Source organism: Bos indicus, chromosome 7 (assembly GCF_029378745.1).
Source record: "Bos indicus isolate NIAB-ARS_2022 breed Sahiwal x Tharparkar chromosome 7, NIAB-ARS_B.indTharparkar_mat_pri_1.0, whole genome shotgun sequence".
Lineage (NCBI taxonomy): Eukaryota > Metazoa > Chordata > Mammalia > Artiodactyla > Bovidae > Bos > Bos indicus.
Window position 1 is genome coordinate 60,657,214 of NC_091766.1, and position 19,281 is coordinate 60,676,494.

Below are 19,281 nucleotides of genomic sequence, written 5' to 3' on the forward strand. Positions count from 1 at the left end.
CGATTTGGAACCAGTCTGTTGTTCCATGTCCAGTTCTAACTGTTGCTTCTTTACCTACATACAGATTTCTCAGGAGGCAGGTCAAGTGGTCTGGTATTCCTTTCTCTTTAAGAATTTTCCACAGTTTGTTATGATCCACACAGTTGAAGGCTTTGGAGTAGTCAATAAAGCTGAAGTAGATGTTTTTCTGGAACTCTCTTGCTTTTTCTATGATCCAACAGATGTTGGAAATTTGGTCTCTGGTTCCTCTGCTTTTTCTAAATCCAGCTTGAACATCTGGAAGTTCACGCTTCATGTATTGTTGAAGCCTGGCTTGGAGAATTTTGAGCATTACTTTGCTAGCCTGTGAGATGAGTGCAATTGTGCAGTAGTTTGAACATTCTTTGGCATTGCCTTTCCTTGGGATTGGAATGAAAACTGACCTTTTCCAGTCCTGTGGCCACTGCTGAGTTTTCCAAATTTGCTGGCATATTGAGTGCAGCACTTTCACCACATCATCTTTTAGGATTTGAAATAGCTCAACTGGAATTCCATCACCTCCACTAGCTTTGTTCGTAGTGATGCTTCCTAACCAGGAATCAAACCCACACCCCTACCCTGGAAGTTAGGGAAGTCCTTCCACTTGATTCTGAATAGCCAGGGTGGGCTCTCTCCTCTGCGCCTTGTGCTGCTCTTTCTCCGGGGCCTTTTGATACAGGTGTGTGTGTGTTTTCAGTCACTCAGTTGTGTCTTTTCGACCTTATGGACTGTAGCCCATCAGGCTTCTCTGTCAGTGGTATTCTCTAGGCAAGAATAATAGAATGAGTTGCCATTTCCTCCTCCAGGGGATCTTCCTGACCCAGGAATCAAACCTGAATCTCCTGTGTCTCCTGCCCTGCAGGTGGATTCTTTACCTCTGAGCCACCAGCAAAGCCCCTTGATGCAGATAGGAGAACTTATGTCTGGGCCTGGGCAAGGAACCAGCCTCAAATAGCTACTAGTAGAAACTTAGGTTGACTGAGTGCTTACTCTGAACCAGGCATTAATGGTTCCACACAATGAAGTAAATGTTCACATTATCCCCATGTTGCAGATGCGGAAACAGGCTCCAAGAGGGCAAAACAATTGCCTGAGTTCACACAGACAGGAAGCAAGTGAACCAGGGCTCGTGTGTCTGATTTCATGGTCTGAATACAAAACCACTAAGCCGCACTCACTGCCTCTGACCATCCCACTCAGTTTGGAGACTGGAGGAATGGCTCTGATATGCGGGTCTGTGGAAAGGTGTGTGTGTGTGGTTCCTAGCAAGGACTTGGGACAGAGGTGTACACTGCCCCTATGTGGATGTTCTCGGCCCTCATAAGTGTAACTTTACTCTCAGACGGAAGACAAGGAATTTGATGACTTAGAAGAGAGGTTCCACTGGGTGTCGCTGTGTGTGACCGAGCTGAAGAGCAATGTGGCTGCTTACCTGGATAATTTGGAGGTGAGGACCCTGTGGTAAATAATGGTGTGTGTGTGTGTGGTGGGGCGGGGGGCGGGGGGGGGGCAGGCTGGGATACCTGGACAGGTACGTAGGGCCCATTGAACAAGCCCCTGATAAAGGCACCAGCTTCAAGGACCAATTGGAAGAGATCGTAATAGTTGCTGGTTGGAAGCCAGAGAAGGGCCTTGGGGAAGCACTCCTTAATCTAGAGGTTATCTGGCTGGGGCAGCTTCTGAGTTCACTGAGTATTCAGGAACTGGGGTTCCCACTGGGCAGAGTCAAATTCACTGGAAGCAGAGTCCTCTGGAAGAACCCTGCCAGACCGGTGCTAGAGCAGGAGTGACAAACAGATGCTCAAAGGGACCAGGCAGGGAATATTATTGACTGAAGTGTATAGGTGTGTAGGCCTATTGTCTATTTATGAGACTGTTAGGTAGAGTTCAATATGTAGTAATATTTGGAGTTTGAATGACTGAATAAATGCATAAATGAATAAAATAAAATTAAATGCCCTGTCTCATGGGAGTTGTTGCTGCATGGGAGTGTGGACCCAATGCTGCCAGTTCTTCTGATTTTAAGGAAGAAGAAAACTGAAAATTGAGACCTTTTGGTGAAATCTCATGATGTGTCCATGTAAGCAACTAATTAAATAAGAATCTAAATGTTATATGGGCCCAACAAAATACATTTTTGCATGCCAGATTAAGCCCACAGGGACACCAGTTTGCATTCCCAACCAGCACATTACTTTCCTTGCGCCCAAATTCCCACTTCATTCTTGTCATCGCTGCTGACTCATTCCATCCACTCTGTCCCTTTTGCGTGGTTTTGTTCTCAGTCACATCCATTTGCACAGACCAGCTCAGTCAGATGAGAACAGGCTCTTTGGATAATAGGATTTGGAGTGACATTATTGGAAGTGTGTAGAAGGAGAGAGGTTGTAGCTCTATGCTTTTCTGTGTGGGGCACACCCCCTGCTTATTCCTGCTCCATCTTGCCCCAGTCCCCACAGAAAGATAACAGCACAGTGAGTGAGAAGCGGAAGGCCCTCAGAGAAAGAATGGAGGGGCCTTGAGAGAGAGAAACCAGAAGCCCCAAAGAGACATGTCTGGCTTTGCAGAGAAGAACAGATACTTAGAAGCATTAAGGCTGTGTTGCCCTGAATGCAGGATTTACATGACAGATACAGGGTTGACATGAAATCCCATAGCAAGAAATTGACTCTCTCTCTTAATCCTCAGAGTCCAGGAAAAGCCTCTTTTGCTGGCATGTAAATAAACCAGCAGAACCAGTCTCAGGCTGGAAGCCTTCAGCTGGCCATGACGCCCAGACAGAATTTAATAGCATTGTTTTTATAGCAGTTATTTTTAACATGCTTATTTATGGCAATTATTACTGGCTTTTCCTTTATGGAAGGATCATAAGGTGTTTTTTTTTTTTGGCCATGCCATGCAGCTTGTGGGATCTTAGTTTCCTGACCAAGGATTGAACCCGGGCCCTTGGCAGTGAAAGCACAGACTCCTAACCACTAGACTGCCAGGGAATTCCCCATAAGGTGTTTTTTTTTTGTTGTTGTTTGTTTGTTTTAATGCACTGATTTAAATAGGGATGCTAGGTTGATTTAAGGAAAAGTATTATTAGAACATGAGGAGCAGACATGGCAGAAAAAAAAATTCACAAGTGTGATAATGAGAAGTGTGTGAATTGGAGGCAACACTGGAATAGGGAGAAAGATGTGGGCTTAGAGAAAGAAGATTCTAATCACCCGAGTTGTGCAAGGATAGATTAGCTGTGTGCAGACACTTGGAGGGTGTGCAGACAGCCTGGGCAACCTTTTCCGGGATGTCGTGGAGGGGCTTTCAGGTGTGAGATGGTCTCAGTGGGCTGTGATTGGCTCTCCTTTGACCCCCATCTAGGCTTTCCTCCGATTCCGGCCCCAGGACTACAATCTGGAAATCCCCGAGGGGCCTGTGGTACAGTACTGTTACCTGGCAAGAGACCTGCAGCTCCAGGCCTTCCCAGAGTTTGTGAGTGGAACTTCTCTCTTCTTTTTTTCAGGCAGGTGGCAGAGTCTATAAGAATCATATTTAGAAGTGAGGCCCTTTCCTCGATGGTTACATCCATAACTGTCCTGGGTAGTCAGCAGGGTGGAGATTATTATTAGTGCATTTTCCTGATAAAAATAGGGCCAGCTAATGTTTATTGAGCCATGTTATCTGCCAGGCACTGTGCTAAAGTCTTTACATTCTTTACTCATTTAATCCTCACGACATAGCTTACAGGGTAAATACTGTTAATAACTCCATTCTGTAGATGAGGCTCAGAAAGGGTGACCTCCCAGGTTATTCAGATGATCAATGGCAAGCTAGGATCTCAGCCCCAACGACTATGGTTTTGATCACCATCCTATACCAAATTTTTTCAACATCTCTGCACAGTAACCATATTAAGAATTGACATATATTAAATACTTGTTCTGTGCACTCTGCTAAGCTTGTTACATGCATTGTCCCCATTTCTCAGATGGGCACCTTGAGGCCCAGAAAGGTTAGATATCGTGCTAGAGGTCATAGCTGTTTGGTGAGAGTGGCACTGGAGCCTCTCTCCAAAGCTCCTGCTTCCTGTGGCCACCCTCTGCCACTTCTTTCTTCAACTCCCAAGCTCACCTCTCCCCACAGAAGCAGCAACTGGAAGCCCAGGTGTGGCAGCCATTGTGCAGCCTGGCCAAAGCCTTGGCAGGGCCTCAGAACCTGATCAAGAAGCGTCTGGACAAACTACTGGACTTTGAGAGGGTGGAAGAGAAGCTGTTGGAGGTGGGCAGTGTGACCTACGAGGAGGAGGCAGCCCGGCACACGTACCAGGCACTCAACTCCCTGCTAGTGGCTGAACTCCCACAGTTTAACCAGCTGGCCATGAGGTGGCTCGGCCAGATCCTGTGCACATTTGTGATTCTCCAGAGGGACCTTGCAAAGCAAGTGCTGCAAAGGGCAGAGGACAGCTTGGCCCAGGTAAGGCTTCTGGGACTGGGGTGTGTCTGGGAAATTGCTGGACGGGCCTCCTCAGCCCTTCAGCAGGTTGTTTGGAAGGGGCTGGAGTGGAGTGAAGTTGGGCCTCCCAAACAGGCTACCAGGTGCTCAGGAGGAGGCCATGGGGACCTTCTGGATCTCTCTTATGTCTATTCTCCCTCCTTTAATAGAGTCAGACCATGGAAGCAAAGGGTAATATAGAACTGGGACTCTAGGCCGCTTGCAGGCTCTGGGACTCAGAAACACAGGAGGCTCGCCTGGGAAAATAACAGGCCTTGGGGCCATTCCCAGGAGTGTATTAGAAGCAGGTGACAAGAGACAGGGCCCCTTCTACATTAGTCAGGAGTAAATGCTTCAAGCTGGTGTTCCTGCCCCTGCTACTACTTCTAGCAGCTGCCTCCCTGTGAGCCTTTACTGCACACTGGGTTTGGAACATTTTCCATATATTGTCTCACTTAATCCTCACTATAACCCCACAGAGTAGGTATTGTTATTATTCTCATTTCAAAAGGAAGCCGGGACCACAGATGTTAAGCAGCTTGCCCAAGCCGTATAGCTCATGGCTAAATTTAAATCCTGGCAGGTGAACTCTAGAGCCTGAACCACAATGCCCGACAGCCTGTTAAAAACAGCCATCTGCTGAATGCATAAATAGGGCACAGAGAGGCTTAAATAAATTTCCAAGTGTAAACTTTGATTTTAGGATTTTGAACACTGGGGTTGGTATAGGAAAGAACACTCAACTGTTCTTCAGTCTCTCTCTGATATCAGCATCAGAGCTCAGTGGCTTGTGGGTCTAAGCTCTGCAGAAATGTCAGTGTTGCTCGTTCCACATGGTGTTTCCTGTGCCTCATGTGCCCCAGCTCAGCTTTCTCCATCCAGTTTATTGCATAAAAATCCTGATGAAATTTTCCACCCCCGACCCTTACCATTGTGATACCACTTTGGCTGTGTGGATCACAACAAACTGTGGAAAATTCTTAAAGAGATGGGAATACCAGACCACCTTACCTGCCTCCTGAGAAATCTGTCAAGAAGCAACAACAGTTAAAACCGAACATGGAACAACAGACTGGTTCCAAATTGGGAAAGGAGTATGTAAAGGCTGTATATTGTCACCCTGGGTATTTAACTTATATGCAGAATACATCATGAGAAATGCCGGACTGGATGAAGTACAAGCTGGAATCAAGATTGCCAGGAGAAATATCAATAACCTCAGATATGCAGATGACACCACCCTTATGGCAGAAAGTGAAGAGGAACTGAGGAGCCTTTTGATGAAAGGGAAAGAGAAGAGTCAAAAAGCTGCCTTAAAACTCAACATTCAGAAAACTAAGATCATGGCATCTGGTTCCATCACTTCATGGCAAATAGATGGGGAAAAAATGGAAACAGTGACAGACTTTATTTTCTTGGGCTCCAAAATCAGTGCAGATGGTGACTGCAGCCATTACTTAAAAGATGAAATTAAAAGACGCTTGCTCCTTGGAAGAAAAGCTATGACCAAGCTAGACAGCATATTAAAAAGCAGAGATATTACTTTGCTGACAAAGGTCTGTCTAGTCAAAGCTATGGTGTTTCCAGTAGTCATGTATGGATGTGAGAGTTGGTCTATAAAGAAAGCTGAGTGCCCAAGAATTGATGCTTTTGAACTATGGTGTTGGAGAAGACTCTTGAGAGTCCCTTGGACTGCAAAGAGATCGAACCAGTCCATCCTAAAGGAAATCAACCCTGAATATTTGTTGGAAGGACTGATGCTGAAGCTGAAACTCCAATACTTTGGCCACCTGATGCAAAGAACTGACTCACTGGAAAAGACCCCGATGCTGGGAAAGATTGCAGATAGCAGGAGAAGGGGATGACAGAGGATGAGATGGTTGGATGGCATCACCAACTCGATGAACAAGTTTGAGCAAGCTCCGTGAGTTGGTGATGGACAGGGAATCTTGGCGTGCTGCAGTCCATGGGGTCACAAAGAGTTGGACATGACTGAGCAACTGAGCTGAACTGAACTGAACTCTTAGCACTACCTTCCCAGCCCATAGTCTCACTCTGCAGCTGCAGCCTCCCACCACTTCTGAGTACGATCACAGCCACTTTGCTAAGACTCCTTCTTCAGCCTAGAATGTCCCTCCCTGTCTCCCCCATACCTTTCACAGTGCCTGACATGTGGTAGGACCTCCACAAATAAGGGGCGAATGAATCTCTCCATGAAGCTCTCAGAATCCCCTTTCTCCAGGGGGGAGAACCCATCTCCCCATCCTCTGTACTCCAGCAGCCCTCAGGATGTGCTTCTCTTAAGCTCTTATCAGAGCCTGCATCCTGTTGAGGTGATGGATGAAGCTGTTTCCCCTCATTAAGCTTCTCTTCTTTTTGGCCCTCACAGCATTTAGTACAGAGTTCTATCCTCAGACACTGTTTTTGAATTAAGTCCAAACCATCTGCAAAAAGAAGCTGTTCTCTTTCCTGAAGGCAGAGGGTAAATCTGATCAGATAATCTTCTCATTCTCTTCTCACCCTCTAGTCTTCTATCTAGGGCAGCCAGACCCTCTTGTGTTTACACTGGGCTATGCAGAGCTGGGGAGTATTCTAGGATACTGTAGTGGGGAGGTCAACTTCATAAGAGCAGAAAGAAGGCATTCCTTTTTTTCTTTTTTTGACTGTGCTATGTGGCATTGGGTTCCCCAACCAGAGATTGAACTTGTGCCCCCTGCATTGGGAGCACTGAGTCTTAACCACTGGACCACAACCATGGAAGTCCCAGAAAGAGGGCATTTCTCGATTGATCTTGTAATGTAGAATCTTAGGGCCTGTTAATGATTGAATACAGCTTCCTGTCTATGTCCCATGTCCCATTCTCCTGGACAGTCTCCTGGAACCTGGGAAAGGCCCAGATGGTAGAACCTCAATCTCTCAGGCAGAGGAAAGGCCCTGGTGGTTTTGGTGACCAGCAGAGAGGACATGTTTCTGTTAGCTGTGGGGCCTTGGTCACTTCTAGACTGTCTGATGAAAATGCAAGAGTTGCCCAGCAGGGCCAGGTTCCCAGAATGGAGCATCATTCAGAACTCCCTGGGCTCCAAACCAGCTTAGGCATAAAGAACATATTATACAATTGTGTAACCTGGAGACCCAACAAACAATGTTGTTGAGGCTCTGGCTTGCACTGTATCTCCTGGCTGTTTCCCTCTCTGGGTTGGCTTTATTGTCAAGCAGGTGTTTTTTGCAAGGTGGGAGAGAGTGGCTCTCAACAGCTCCAGGTGTTTACCTTAACATCTCAGGATCTAAAAGAAGAATCACCCTGTCACTCTCAGCCTTCATGTACTAAATCTGATGGGAACATTCCGAATGGCCTTGCTCTAGTCCATTGTCCACTCCTTGACCAATCACGGTAGATAAGAAAAGGGATGCTGTGACTGCCAGTCCTGTGGCCAGGCACCAGGAGGGACAATACCCCTGGACCCCTGTAGAGGGATGCTTTCTTAAAGGAAGGTGGGGCAGTACCCAGGCCAAACCAAGACAAAGACATAAAGGCCCATCCTAACACAGCTGGGGCTGGAGTGTGGCTGTCAGGGTCTCCTCTCTGCCAAGGAGGGCTCTGATGACAGTGTCTGTGCCCCCCAGCTCCCCCACCACCACCTGTCTGAGCCGGCCTTCAGGAAGCTGGTGGAGGATGCACTAGGCCAGACCAGTCACCAGCTTCGCTCCTTTCAAGAGAACTTTGAGAAAGTGCTGCCACCTCCCACCACACAAGTAAGTGTCCCTCCTTCCCCTTCAAAGACTAGCCAGTCCTTCACCTGCCAGTGGGGTGAGGTCAGCCCCCTATTTCCTTCCCCTTTTTTTTTCCCCAGTTGTTCCCTGTTACCCCAGAAACACGTTGCCTTTCCCTCTCTCTTTTTTGTGACCTGGGGGTGGGGGTGGGGTGGAAATCTCTCTCTCTCTCTCTCTCTCTCTCTCTCTCACACACACACACACACACATTCTCTTCATGGTTGATAAGTGTAAAAGCAGGTTAAGAAGATAACCTAAACATTTTGCTCTTAATGACATCACAACAGACAAGTGGCATGAACACCCTGAAGCCTGCAACTTCTTCAGATTTTTCAGCAAAATTAACTTTGTTTCCTCATCACTTTCCCATAGAACTTGCTTCAAATATGAGCATTCAGGACAAATGAAATGTTTGCACTAGAAGTAATTTAGATTTTCTTTTTGCTATGAAATTTTTAATTGCAAAAGACAGTGTTTCAGCTGCATTGTGGTTGACAGAACTTTGGCTGGCCAAAGGCTTTTTTGGGGGGTAAAATGGTTTTCCTCTAAAATATAATGAAAGGGTATCTTGCAGTCTGCTTGAAGAATTCTTCAAGAATATATAAAATAATGGAGTAGGATGGGCAGGGTGGGAGGGAGACTCAAGAGGGAGGGCATATATGTACACTTACAGCTGATACGCATTGTTGTATGGCAAAAATCAACACAATATTATCAAGCAATTATCTTCCAATTAAATAAAAAGACAAAACCATAAGAAAGAATAAAATCAGCCTAATAATTTTAAAAATATATAAACTTAAAAAAATTTTAAAAAGAATATATAAAATATTATGTATGTTTTAGTAACTGATGTAGCTGAAGGGCAAAGGGGCTCTCAGAGAGTGATGAAACCTGGGTTTGAGAAAACTGAAACTATATTCAGTCACATGTGAGATGTGAAGTGAGGGTCAGGAGACAGGTCCAAGATTCCCCCAAAGGGAGGAGGGGGCCCAAGAGACATGGGGGAACATTAAAGGAGCCCAGAAGGACTGGGCAGAGACAGGTGGCCTTTGCACCAAGAGCCTCAGAGGGGTGTGTGCACTTCAAGTGTGGTGGCCTCCTCCTGGGAGTGAGCTGTCCCCACTTCGTTGCCCACCCTGAGATACCCAGCAGAGGACTCATTCGGGCTGTTACATGGGCTCTGCGACCCGAGGGGAAGAAGGGTGGAGGAAATCAAGAACGGAGTCGCCACTCAGATGAGCCATGGAAACTTCTATCTTCTTCTACTTAAGACAAAATAACATTTTTTCTTATTGGAAAAGCAAGCCATGGTGATTGCAGGAAAAAGAAGAGAAGATACATAAAAATAGAAAGAAATGGGAACATCATAGTCCTGATGTGTTGCAAATTGGTAGGAAGAGAAGGGACTCCCATGACCCCAGCCCCACCCCCAGCTTTCCCATCTCTCCTCTCATGTACCCCTGCAAGACTCACACAGATACACAGACACACACCTTCCTACAAATTCCTATGACTTATTTGGCTACGAGTACAGATCCCAGAGGAGTGGCGCCACCCCCAGGACATGAGAGAACCAGTGCGATCTTTGCAGGCCTCCCCAGCGCCTCCAGGGAGCGCTGCTGTTCTTCACACACGGAGGGGCAGAGACTTGAGAAAGAAGACAAACATCTGCTACCCCATACTTGCATTAACACCACCATTCTGAAAAAGAGCTACTGTGCCTCTACACTTTTGTTTGAGGGCCTGTTTAGAAACCTGGGATTCTCCTGGTTCTTGATCCTGATTCAGGAACCTGTTGGAAGTAAGGGAGATGGCAGAGTCCATGCCCAAGTGTCCCTAAAGGGCATCTCTGCTTACCTCCCTACATCTAGCACCTCTCCACCTGGAAATAGCTATATAGAATATAGTGAATATATGTCCATCCATATATATCTAGTGAGAGAGGATATATAATAAATCTATATTCAATATTTTTAGCTTCTTTGTTTTACAAAAGGGGACAATCTGAGTCTCTTCTTGTTAATACTTTAGTTGGAAGCAGTGAATGAAAAAACAAAGACAGGGCCAAATTTCTAGATGCTCTGAAAGTGCACTGAATCATTCTCCTTAGCTACATGGCAATTTCCATTAAAGAAAAACTCTGTTGTCACTCACAAGGCTTACCATGCCTTGTAAATGGTAGGCGGCTCGATAAAGGCTTGTGGACTCAAAACCCATGGAACAAAACACTGAATTTCCTTTGTTCACCCGTGTGTGAGGGGTCTACATGTGTCAGCCCTGTGCTGGCTATTTAAGATCCCAGGTGAGTAAGGGCTGTTTCTGACATGACACTCATAGTCTTGCTCATTGGTGTTGAAAGATGTGTGTAAGGCATTTTCCTGTGGGACAGCTTAGCTTAATGCTATGGGCAGAATTTAGGGCCCAGTCTTGGAGTTCTGTAACTGGGAGATTCAGAAACGGACTTAGGATTTTAGAAATCTCAAGAAATTTAGACCAGAGAAGGATTTTAGAAGCTTCTTCTAAAATGCCTTTCTTCTGAATGCATTTCTTCTGAAATGCCTTTGGATACTAAGAGCATGTGTTTCTCATCTGATGCATCCATTTGTTGTTGAGGAGGCTGTTGCCCTGACTGGGATGGGTCTGTGGGGAGCAGAGGTGGACTTGGCCCAGGACTCCTGGCTGTCAGCATGTCGGCCAGCACTGGTGTTAGCTTTAACCCTCCAGCTCCAGCACTGGTGTCTGTCTCTCTCCCTCTCCCAGCCACTCCTTCCAGGGGCTGAACGCCAGGTGCAGGCGCTCCTGAGCAGGTATGGCCCGGGAAAGCTGTACCAGGTGACAAGCAACATCAGCGGGGCTGGGACTCTGGACCTGACCCTGCCGCGGGGCCACATCGTAGCCCTCCTTCAAAACAAGGACACCAAAGGCAACAGCAGCCGATGGCTGGTGGACACTGGAGGTATGTGGGACTTCAGGGGGCACTTCCCCGCCCTTTGGGAAAACCACCCAACGAGAGCCAGTGGGGAGACACGGGTGCTCTTGTGGGTGGGGTCTGGCTGTGCAGATCCAGTGTGGGAATGAACACAGGTGAACATGGAGGGCTTGGGGATATAGCCAGCTTAGTGTGGTGTATGACATGCCAAAAAGAGAAGTTGTCATATGTTGCATCATCCGTATCAAGCACCTACTATGTGCTGGGTGCTGTGTAAGGAGGGCAAGGACTTGCGAGGACTCTGCCTTGGGGACCTCACAAGTCACTGGTGTAGACGCAGTTCTGTGGATCACCTTGAAGAATGGCGATATGTGGAGAAGGAACACTTGGATCCCAACTGTGGGAACAGAAGTCTGACATCGAGAATGAAGTTGATGTTGTCCTGCTCCCTCTGCTCTGGTCAGGTTCCTGGGTGTGCTGCTCAGATGTGGGGGCCCCAGGAGACAGCAGGGCAGGAAGAAAGGGGCACCATGAACCCAGGACGAGATGCCCCAGTATCTCCAGTGTCTTCCACAGAGGGGCATGCGATCCACAGATGACGGTTACACAGGACTATTGGGAGGGGATCTGCAGACAGTTTTTCCCCACTTCAGATACTTTATTTTAATTCAGTATTTTAATGTATATTAGAAAAAATATAACTAGTACAGAAACCCATGATTTTATTCATTGTTATCAGTGTATAGTACAACTCTAAGTTTTAAAAAGTGAGTTTATTAAAAAGATGGTACAGATCTGGGAAAATTCATAAAAGGGGAAACTCTGGGCTCAAGTTGAAAAACTTGAGCTGAATGAAGATTAAAACAAGGCCCCTGGAGTCAAGAAGACCAGGTTTGGATCCCAACTCAGCACTTGAATAACTGCATGATCCCAGAAGAGTTATGGAGCCTCTCTGAGCCCCGTTGGTTCAGCAATAAAATGGAAATAACGATACTGACCTTGAGAGCTGATGTAAAGACCAGGTGGTCCAGTGCAGTTCAGCACCAGGCAAGCTCTCAGAAGGTGATGGCCATTCACAGTAACTGCAGCCAGAACACCCCTGGGGTAGCTATTACAAGAAGGGACGGGGGGCACTTGGAGAAGGGAAAGGCAATTTCTGCCTCCTGGGAAGACAGTCCTGCAGTGAGGAGTAGCCTTGCTTGGACAGGGGACCAGAGGTGCCAGCACCAGGAAAACAGTTTTCGTTCCAGTCCAAGGAAGAACTTTTTGTCTCTGCCAGAGCTGTTCCACATGAACTGGGTTGCCTCTGTGGGGAATGAACTCCCTGTCACCGGGGTAAACAAGCAGAAGCTAGAAAGAGTGAGCGCAGGGTGGGGTGAGTGGTGTTGTGACGTTCTGAGATGACTTTCCAAGGTCCACTGTAGTGCTGAGAAGCTGTATTGGACGCAGTCACATCCATGAATGGTGGTGACTTCCTCTACCACTGAAAGGAGTGATCCACAGCCAGATAACATTCTGTATGTCCTGCAGGACATCGAGGGTACGTGCCAGCAGGAAAACTGGAGGTGTACCATGTGGTCCCCAGTGAGGAGGAGCTCAGAGGGCAGGAGAGGCCTCACAGAGACTCCCAACATCAGACACCAGAGCCCATCTCAGCCCCGGTCCCCTCTGTCCCAGCTGTGACCCAGGTGAGCCTAGAAGAGGGGTGGGGGCCATCTGGAGCGGGGCTTTGATTTTCATCCTGTCAGGAAGAGTTACTACCCTGTGGAGGGGCCAGGGCCAGGAGTCAGTGGCCATACCAGTTTCCTGGCCAGGTGTGTACCTGGAGAAAGCAGACTCTTGTCCCTGCCATGTCAAGAGCAGAGAGCTAATCCTTTACTCTCTAGTAAGCACAGCATTATTTCATTTCATTCATATATTTCATTCATTCATTTCATTCATTCATTTAGTCATGCATTAATTATTCAGTATATGCCAGGCACTGTGTTAGATGAGAGATACAATGATGAGCAGAGGTCAACCTTGGCCCTTGCCTTCCTCAAATTTACAATCTAGGAGGTGGGGGAAACAGTGATTAATAAAATAATCATATAAATGATCTTAAAGTTCTGTTGTTGATAGGTGCCAGAGCCTTAAGTGAGGGAGAGGATTAGGGAAGGTTTTTCTGAAAAGAATCATGCTTTTGCTCAGATTTGAAGGATGAATAGGAAGTAATTGGATAAAGGGGTGTGAATGGGAAGAGCTTCCCTGAAAACATGCCCAGCAAATGCAAAGGCCCAGGGCTGGGGAAGACACGGTTAGTAAGGAACTGAGGGGAGCCAGCAAGGTAGGGGCAGCGAGGTGCTGTTGAAGAGGTGAGGTGGGGCCAGCCATTGGGGCCTGTGGCCTTGGCAAGGGTGTCGGTCTTTCTCATAAAAAGCCATGGGAAACTTGTACATGCATGTTCATCGCAGCATTATTCATAACAGCCCTAAGTGGAAACAATCTATGTCTGTCAACTGATGAAAGAATAAACAAAATCTGACGTATCCATGCAATTTCAGATATTATTCATCCAAGAGAAAGAATGACTTTCTGACACATACCACCACACGTAGCTCTATACAGAAGACCATGTAATGTGTGATTCTCTATTCAAACTGTGTAGGATAGACAGTTACATTTGGACAGAAAGTAGACCAGTGGTTGTCAGGGGCTCGGGGCAAGGGGAGTGGAAAGTGACTGTTAAGTGGTCTAGGGTCTCTTTTTGGGATGATGAAGATGTTCTGGAATTAGATAGTGATGGTGGTGGCACAACCTTGAGAACATACTAAAAACTACTGAATTGTATACTTTGAAAGGGTGGAATGTATGTATGTGAATTATATCTCAAAGCAATAAGTGATGGGAAGGCTTTGCAGAGCCAAATCCTAGGGGGAAAAGGGTCAGTGGGGTCGATGTGAGGGTTGATTGAGGTAGTTGGTGGCTGGTACATGGGAGCATCAGTAAATGGAGGCAGCATGCACAGTTATGGAGGAGGAACTCCACAGGTGATGAATGAGCAGCAGAAAGGACCCAGGCCCAGGGCCAGGGGCCCAGAGGCTTGCAGTGAATAGCCGGGGAGCCTGGAGTGGGCTGAGGGAGGGCTGCACAGAAGCCTGTGGAAGCTGTGATGTACAGCTCTGGCACATGCTGAGAAGGTTCTCAGGCCAGTGCCGGGAGAATTAGTTAGAAGTGATACACCAGGGCAGCTTCCAGCTGGACACACCCACCCATCGGCAAAGGACCCATAGGGTCCCACAAGGGAGGCTGGCCACCCAACTCAACCCCATCGCCAGCCAGTGTGGATGGTGTCCCCAGAGCCCCCACCTAGGGGCTCATGTGGAGAGCTCAGCTGTCCATCAGCCCAGGGACATCAGCTGCTTCCTCTTTGCTTGTGGGTCTGCTCAGTGGGACTCACATGGGGTCATTCCAGTCCCCTGTTGCCTCTGACTATTCCTGGCCCATAGTAATAAAAGTCATGGTAGGGGCTTCCCTAGTGGCTCGGTGGTAAAGAATCCGCCTGCCAATGCAGGAGACACGGGTTTGACCCCTGATCTGGGAAGATCCCACATGCCGTGAGGTAACTGAGCCCATGCACCACAACCGTTGAGCCTGTGCTCTGGAGCTTGGGAGCCACAACCGCTGAAGCCTGCACATCCTAGAGCCTGTGCCCTGCAACAAGAGAAGCCTCCATGAGAAGTCCACTCACCACAACTAGAGAGACAGAGCAACTAGAGAAAATCACAGCAACAAAGACCCAGTGCAGCCAAACAATAGAAGTCATGGTAGAAATAACCGAAGCAGGGAATTCCCTGGTCATCCAGTAGTTAGAACTTGGCACTTTGACTCATGAGGCCTGGGTTCCATCTCTTGTCAGGGAACTGAGATCCCTCATGCTGCACAGCATGGCCAAAATAATATAATACTTGTTGTGAAGTTGCTCAGTCGTGTCTGACTCCTTGCAACCCCACGGACTGTAGCCTGCCAGGCTCCTCCGTCCATGGGATTTTCTAGACAAGAATACTGGAGTGGGTTGCCATTTGCTTCTCCAGAGGATCTTCCCGACCCAGGGATCGAACCTGGGTCTTCCACTTTGTAGGCAGACGCTTTTACCGTCTGAGCCACCAAGGAAGTCAAAGCAGCCTGCATTTGTTGAGCCCTTACTCTGTACCAGGCTCAGGCATTCATTCATTAAGTTCCCATGATTACCTGGAGGGAAGGATATCATACTTCCATGTTACAGATGATGAAACTGAGGCCCAGGGAGGTAAAATATTATCCTAAGTGCCCTCCCCTCCATTATAGTCTTTTTTGGGGGACCCTTTACCTAAAAAGTAATAAAGTTGCCCAACCATCCCTCCTGTCTCTACACCAAGCTGAGAAATTGGTCTGGACAGATGACACCCTTGGATCTGAGGAGGGTAGTGAGGAAGGGACTCTGAGTCTTCCGCTGGGTAGGACGGCAGCAGTGCACTGAGAACACCCCTTCTGAGGTCAGACAGGTCAGCTTCACTGCTCTGTGGTTTTGAATCAGTTCCTTGACGTCTCTGAGTCTCAATTTCCTTATCTGAAAAAAGGAGGAAATAGAATTATAGAACTGTGAAAATCAAAACCAGGCAAAGAGCCTGCCATCCACTAGGTATTAGCAGAGTGGAAGTAGCTGACATCTTTGGACAAAGGACGCATTTGGGAGGTGACTGCCCAGCCACTGAGTCAGGTGTCAGGGAAGAGGGTAAACAGCTTCTCTGGGTTGGGCTTGTCCGTGCTCTCGCCCTGACCACTTCTGTGTCATTCCCCATGTGTTTCAGGTGGTGGCCATGTACCCCTTCATGGCCAGAAGCAGCCATGAAGTGAGTCTGCAGGCAGGCCAGCGGGTGACTGTGCTGGAGGCCCAGGACAAGAAGGGGAACCCAGAATGGAGCCTCGTGGAAGTAAACGGACAGAGGGGCTATGTGCCTTCCAGCTTCCTGGCCAGGGCCCCAAGTCCAGCTCCGTGGGGCTGGAGTTTGCCTTCTTAGGGTGCCCTCCTTTAAGTCTATGTTCCAGGAGGGTTAGAGGCTGTGACCCTGGGAAGGAAAAGAAGCAAAGAGAAGGTGGGGGTGAATGGGGAGATCAGGTCAGGGTGGGGTGAAGGGCACGGAGAAGGTAGCCAAAAGAGGGAGATGAGCCTTGCGGAACGCCTGGTGTGGGTGGGCACGAAAGGCCCCAACCAGGGCAGCTCATTATGTTTGCCTGAAGAGGGCGTTTCAACCTGAGTCACAGCACCCTGGATGGCAGGTCCCAGCTGATGCGCCAGGACTTGCTTGTGGCCAGTCTTACCTGTGCTCCTGCCCCAGCCTGTCCACGGGAGTGGGTCACCTAGATGAGCATTACCTGTGTGCTATGTGGTTGCATGGAGGGCCCCTGGAAAGCCCAGAACTACCTGGTCTGACAGCTCACTTCCTTCCTGTGATATAGAGACACCATAGCTGACCAGTCGGCTTTTATTTCTCTACAGTGGGAGCTGAATTACCTTGGGCAGTGAACACACAGGACCCTTCTCTAGCAGGGAGCGAGGGCTTGTCAGGGCAGTAGAAAGGTTCCCAGGAGTCTTTTGGCTGGGCCTGGAGTGGGTGTGAGCAAGTCACGATTCTGGAATGTATGTAGGCAAATGCAGAGGCTGCCCCAGGGGAGAGGGGTTTTTGAGGGTGTGTTAAGTGGGGTGTGTGAAGTTGTACAGTTGAGGTGTGTGTTAGGTTGGCAGCAGTTGTACACTGCTGCTGTGTTCTCTGAACTAGGGGACAAAGGGCCATGCAAATCACAGAGGAAACTGTGAAGCAGGTAACTAAAGACCTGGTGGGTGGGTAATGACTTGGTTTCCTATTTCTGGAAGAAGGAGCCAGGGGAACCCCCGGTGGTTTCAGGAGGGTGGTGAGGGCCTGGAGGCCACAGTGGAGGTGATGTCAGTTGGCTGTGGAACCTCAGACATAGGACACAACCTCAGTTTTAACATCTATTAAGACCTAACTCAGGCTTGTGATGAGAATGAGGAGATGCCAAAGTTGTGGAAGCTCCTTGTGAATCGTGAAGTGTGACATAAAAGTAAAATTGCAGGATGTGCAGGAAGTGGTCTCAGGATGGCCCCAGGCATCAACTGGCCACTCTCCATGCCCATGGCCATGACCAACATTAATAATCAGTGTGGCATCCTTTGCTTTAAACCCAGGATCCCTCCCAGTGCTGCATTCTAAGTAACCAAACTTTTGAATTTGGTGAGATCACATTAATTGCCATCCCTTTCTAGAACCTAGAAATTGAAGCCTCTCAAAAGAGTTCCTGTTCAAGGAAGACTGACTACCAGGGCAAATTTGGGTGCAGCAGCTGTTGGATCATCATTTCTAAGTTGTTGCTTTGGGCTCAGATAAGTTGCAAGACTCACAGGAGAGAGAAAAGGTGACTCAGTGTACCTTTTAAAACAAATGACAAATTTCAGAACAAATCCACATTAGATTATATGTAAAAACAGGTGACAGTTTAGACTTAAGTCCAAGAATGCCTCTGTATTATAACTGTAGTGCCTAAAATTGTTATCTCTGGTTTTTGGAGAGCCTTTAATAAGTGTATACATGTCTGTGTCAGACAGTCTATAACTTACCTCCTCTGGGCTTGTGAAAGCATGAAGGCTGCATACATAATGCAAGAGAAACTCAGTCCCCACAACCTTTCACCCAGCACAAAATTGACTCTAAGATGCTTATGACTCATTTTCCTTTCTCTTCCCTGCTCAGATTTCTGATGCAAACAAGAAGCACAGGAGAACAGGTAATAAAATAGGAAATCCAGCTGTGGTAGAACCAGTGTGGTTCTACAGTACTTTTGAGAGCCTACTGTTTGCACTGGGGCAGCTTTCAACTATGACTGAAGCGAAGTTCCCACTCAGAGATGCTGATGCAATTTGTCTGGAGTGTGGCCCAGCCTCAGGAAATCAGAGAGCTCCTCAAGTACTTCCAGTGTGTGGCCAGGGTTGGAGACCTCTGCCCTGGACACTCAGTGCTGGTCGAGATAGATCTAGGGTCAGAAATGGTCACAAGCTCTGACCTAGAATGTGCCCCATCCTAACTTTGTACTTGCTGAGATGCTTTAAACAGGCAGCTTGAGAGGAGGTTTGAAACAGGACAGCCTGTTCTTTCAGGTCCTAGAATGTATATTTATTAAGTGCCATTAAAAGGGACCTGAACAAAACTGGATGTTCTTGTAGGCATAAGGAAGAAAACCGAAATATACTTGGAACCAAATCTGTCTCACGAAAGGAAAATAAAAATGTATTCAGTAGCACATGGGTTGTGGTTTTTCATACCAGGGAATGAGATTAAAAGTCACTGAAGGGTGAGGAAATGCACAACTGAGAATATGGAGAATGGCCTGAATTTTCTCCAGAGGACTCGGTGTAATGTGCCTTTCCCCTCCAGATGCCTAGAACCATTGCACTGTGTCTTATTTATTTCAGTGCTGGGCCATCACATGTTAGACTCGCAAAGGTATTTGCCTATGACTTGAACAACACTTCCAAGAATTGAAGACTGATTCACGAGGGTGCCTCTTGCTCCCTGCAATGGAGTTTAACCTTTTGGGCTCCAACCTAGTTTTAGACATGGGGACCAGATTACAGTATCTCAATGCTCAAAAAGATGAGCAAATTCTTGGTTAATGTGCTGAGTTCTAGCTTGGTGAATAACTGATGTCAACTGCTGGGAATAAAGGTCTTAAAGATGAAATATCGCTGAAATTTGTGTGACTCTCACCATTGGAGGGCCAGTCAATGTGACCTTTGTTCACTAGACACTTGCTGTATATAAAAATGGCACCTCATTTATTCATGTGTTCGTTTAATGAGTGTCTACTGCATACCTTCAGTGCCTCCAGGAATTGGCTGTTGGGGATGCAGTGAAGTCCAAGATCGGGGCCCTGCCCTCCCAAAGCCTACAGTCTGATGAAGGAGGCAGGCAAGGCAACAGTTACACACAGTGTTAGTTGTTATGGGTGATAACAGGTGCCACCAGAGCCCGGGGGGAGGGGGGTGCAGCTGC

The 19,281-nt window shown here is 47.6% G+C and overlaps 1 protein-coding gene across 3 annotated transcripts in view; it reads left to right on the top strand.

Moving 5' to 3' along the window:
• ARHGEF37 (Rho guanine nucleotide exchange factor 37) overlaps positions 1-18,969 on the top strand; it is a 57,130-nt gene extending 38,161 nt beyond the window's left edge. For all 3 annotated transcript variants that reach the window (XM_019965220.2, XM_019965221.2, XM_070793840.1), the window contains exons 7-13: positions 1,361-1,465; positions 3,382-3,492; positions 4,144-4,473; positions 8,116-8,244; positions 11,026-11,221; positions 12,725-12,882; positions 16,024-18,969. In XM_019965220.2, the coding sequence (XP_019820779.2) occupies positions 1,361-1,465; positions 3,382-3,492; positions 4,144-4,473; positions 8,116-8,244; positions 11,026-11,221; positions 12,725-12,882; positions 16,024-16,233 (1,239 nt within the window). In that variant the 3' untranslated portion in view covers positions 16,234-18,969. The remainder of the gene's footprint in view (positions 1-1,360; positions 1,466-3,381; positions 3,493-4,143; positions 4,474-8,115; positions 8,245-11,025; positions 11,222-12,724; positions 12,883-16,023) is intronic.
• Positions 18,970-19,281: the final 312 nt, after the last annotated feature.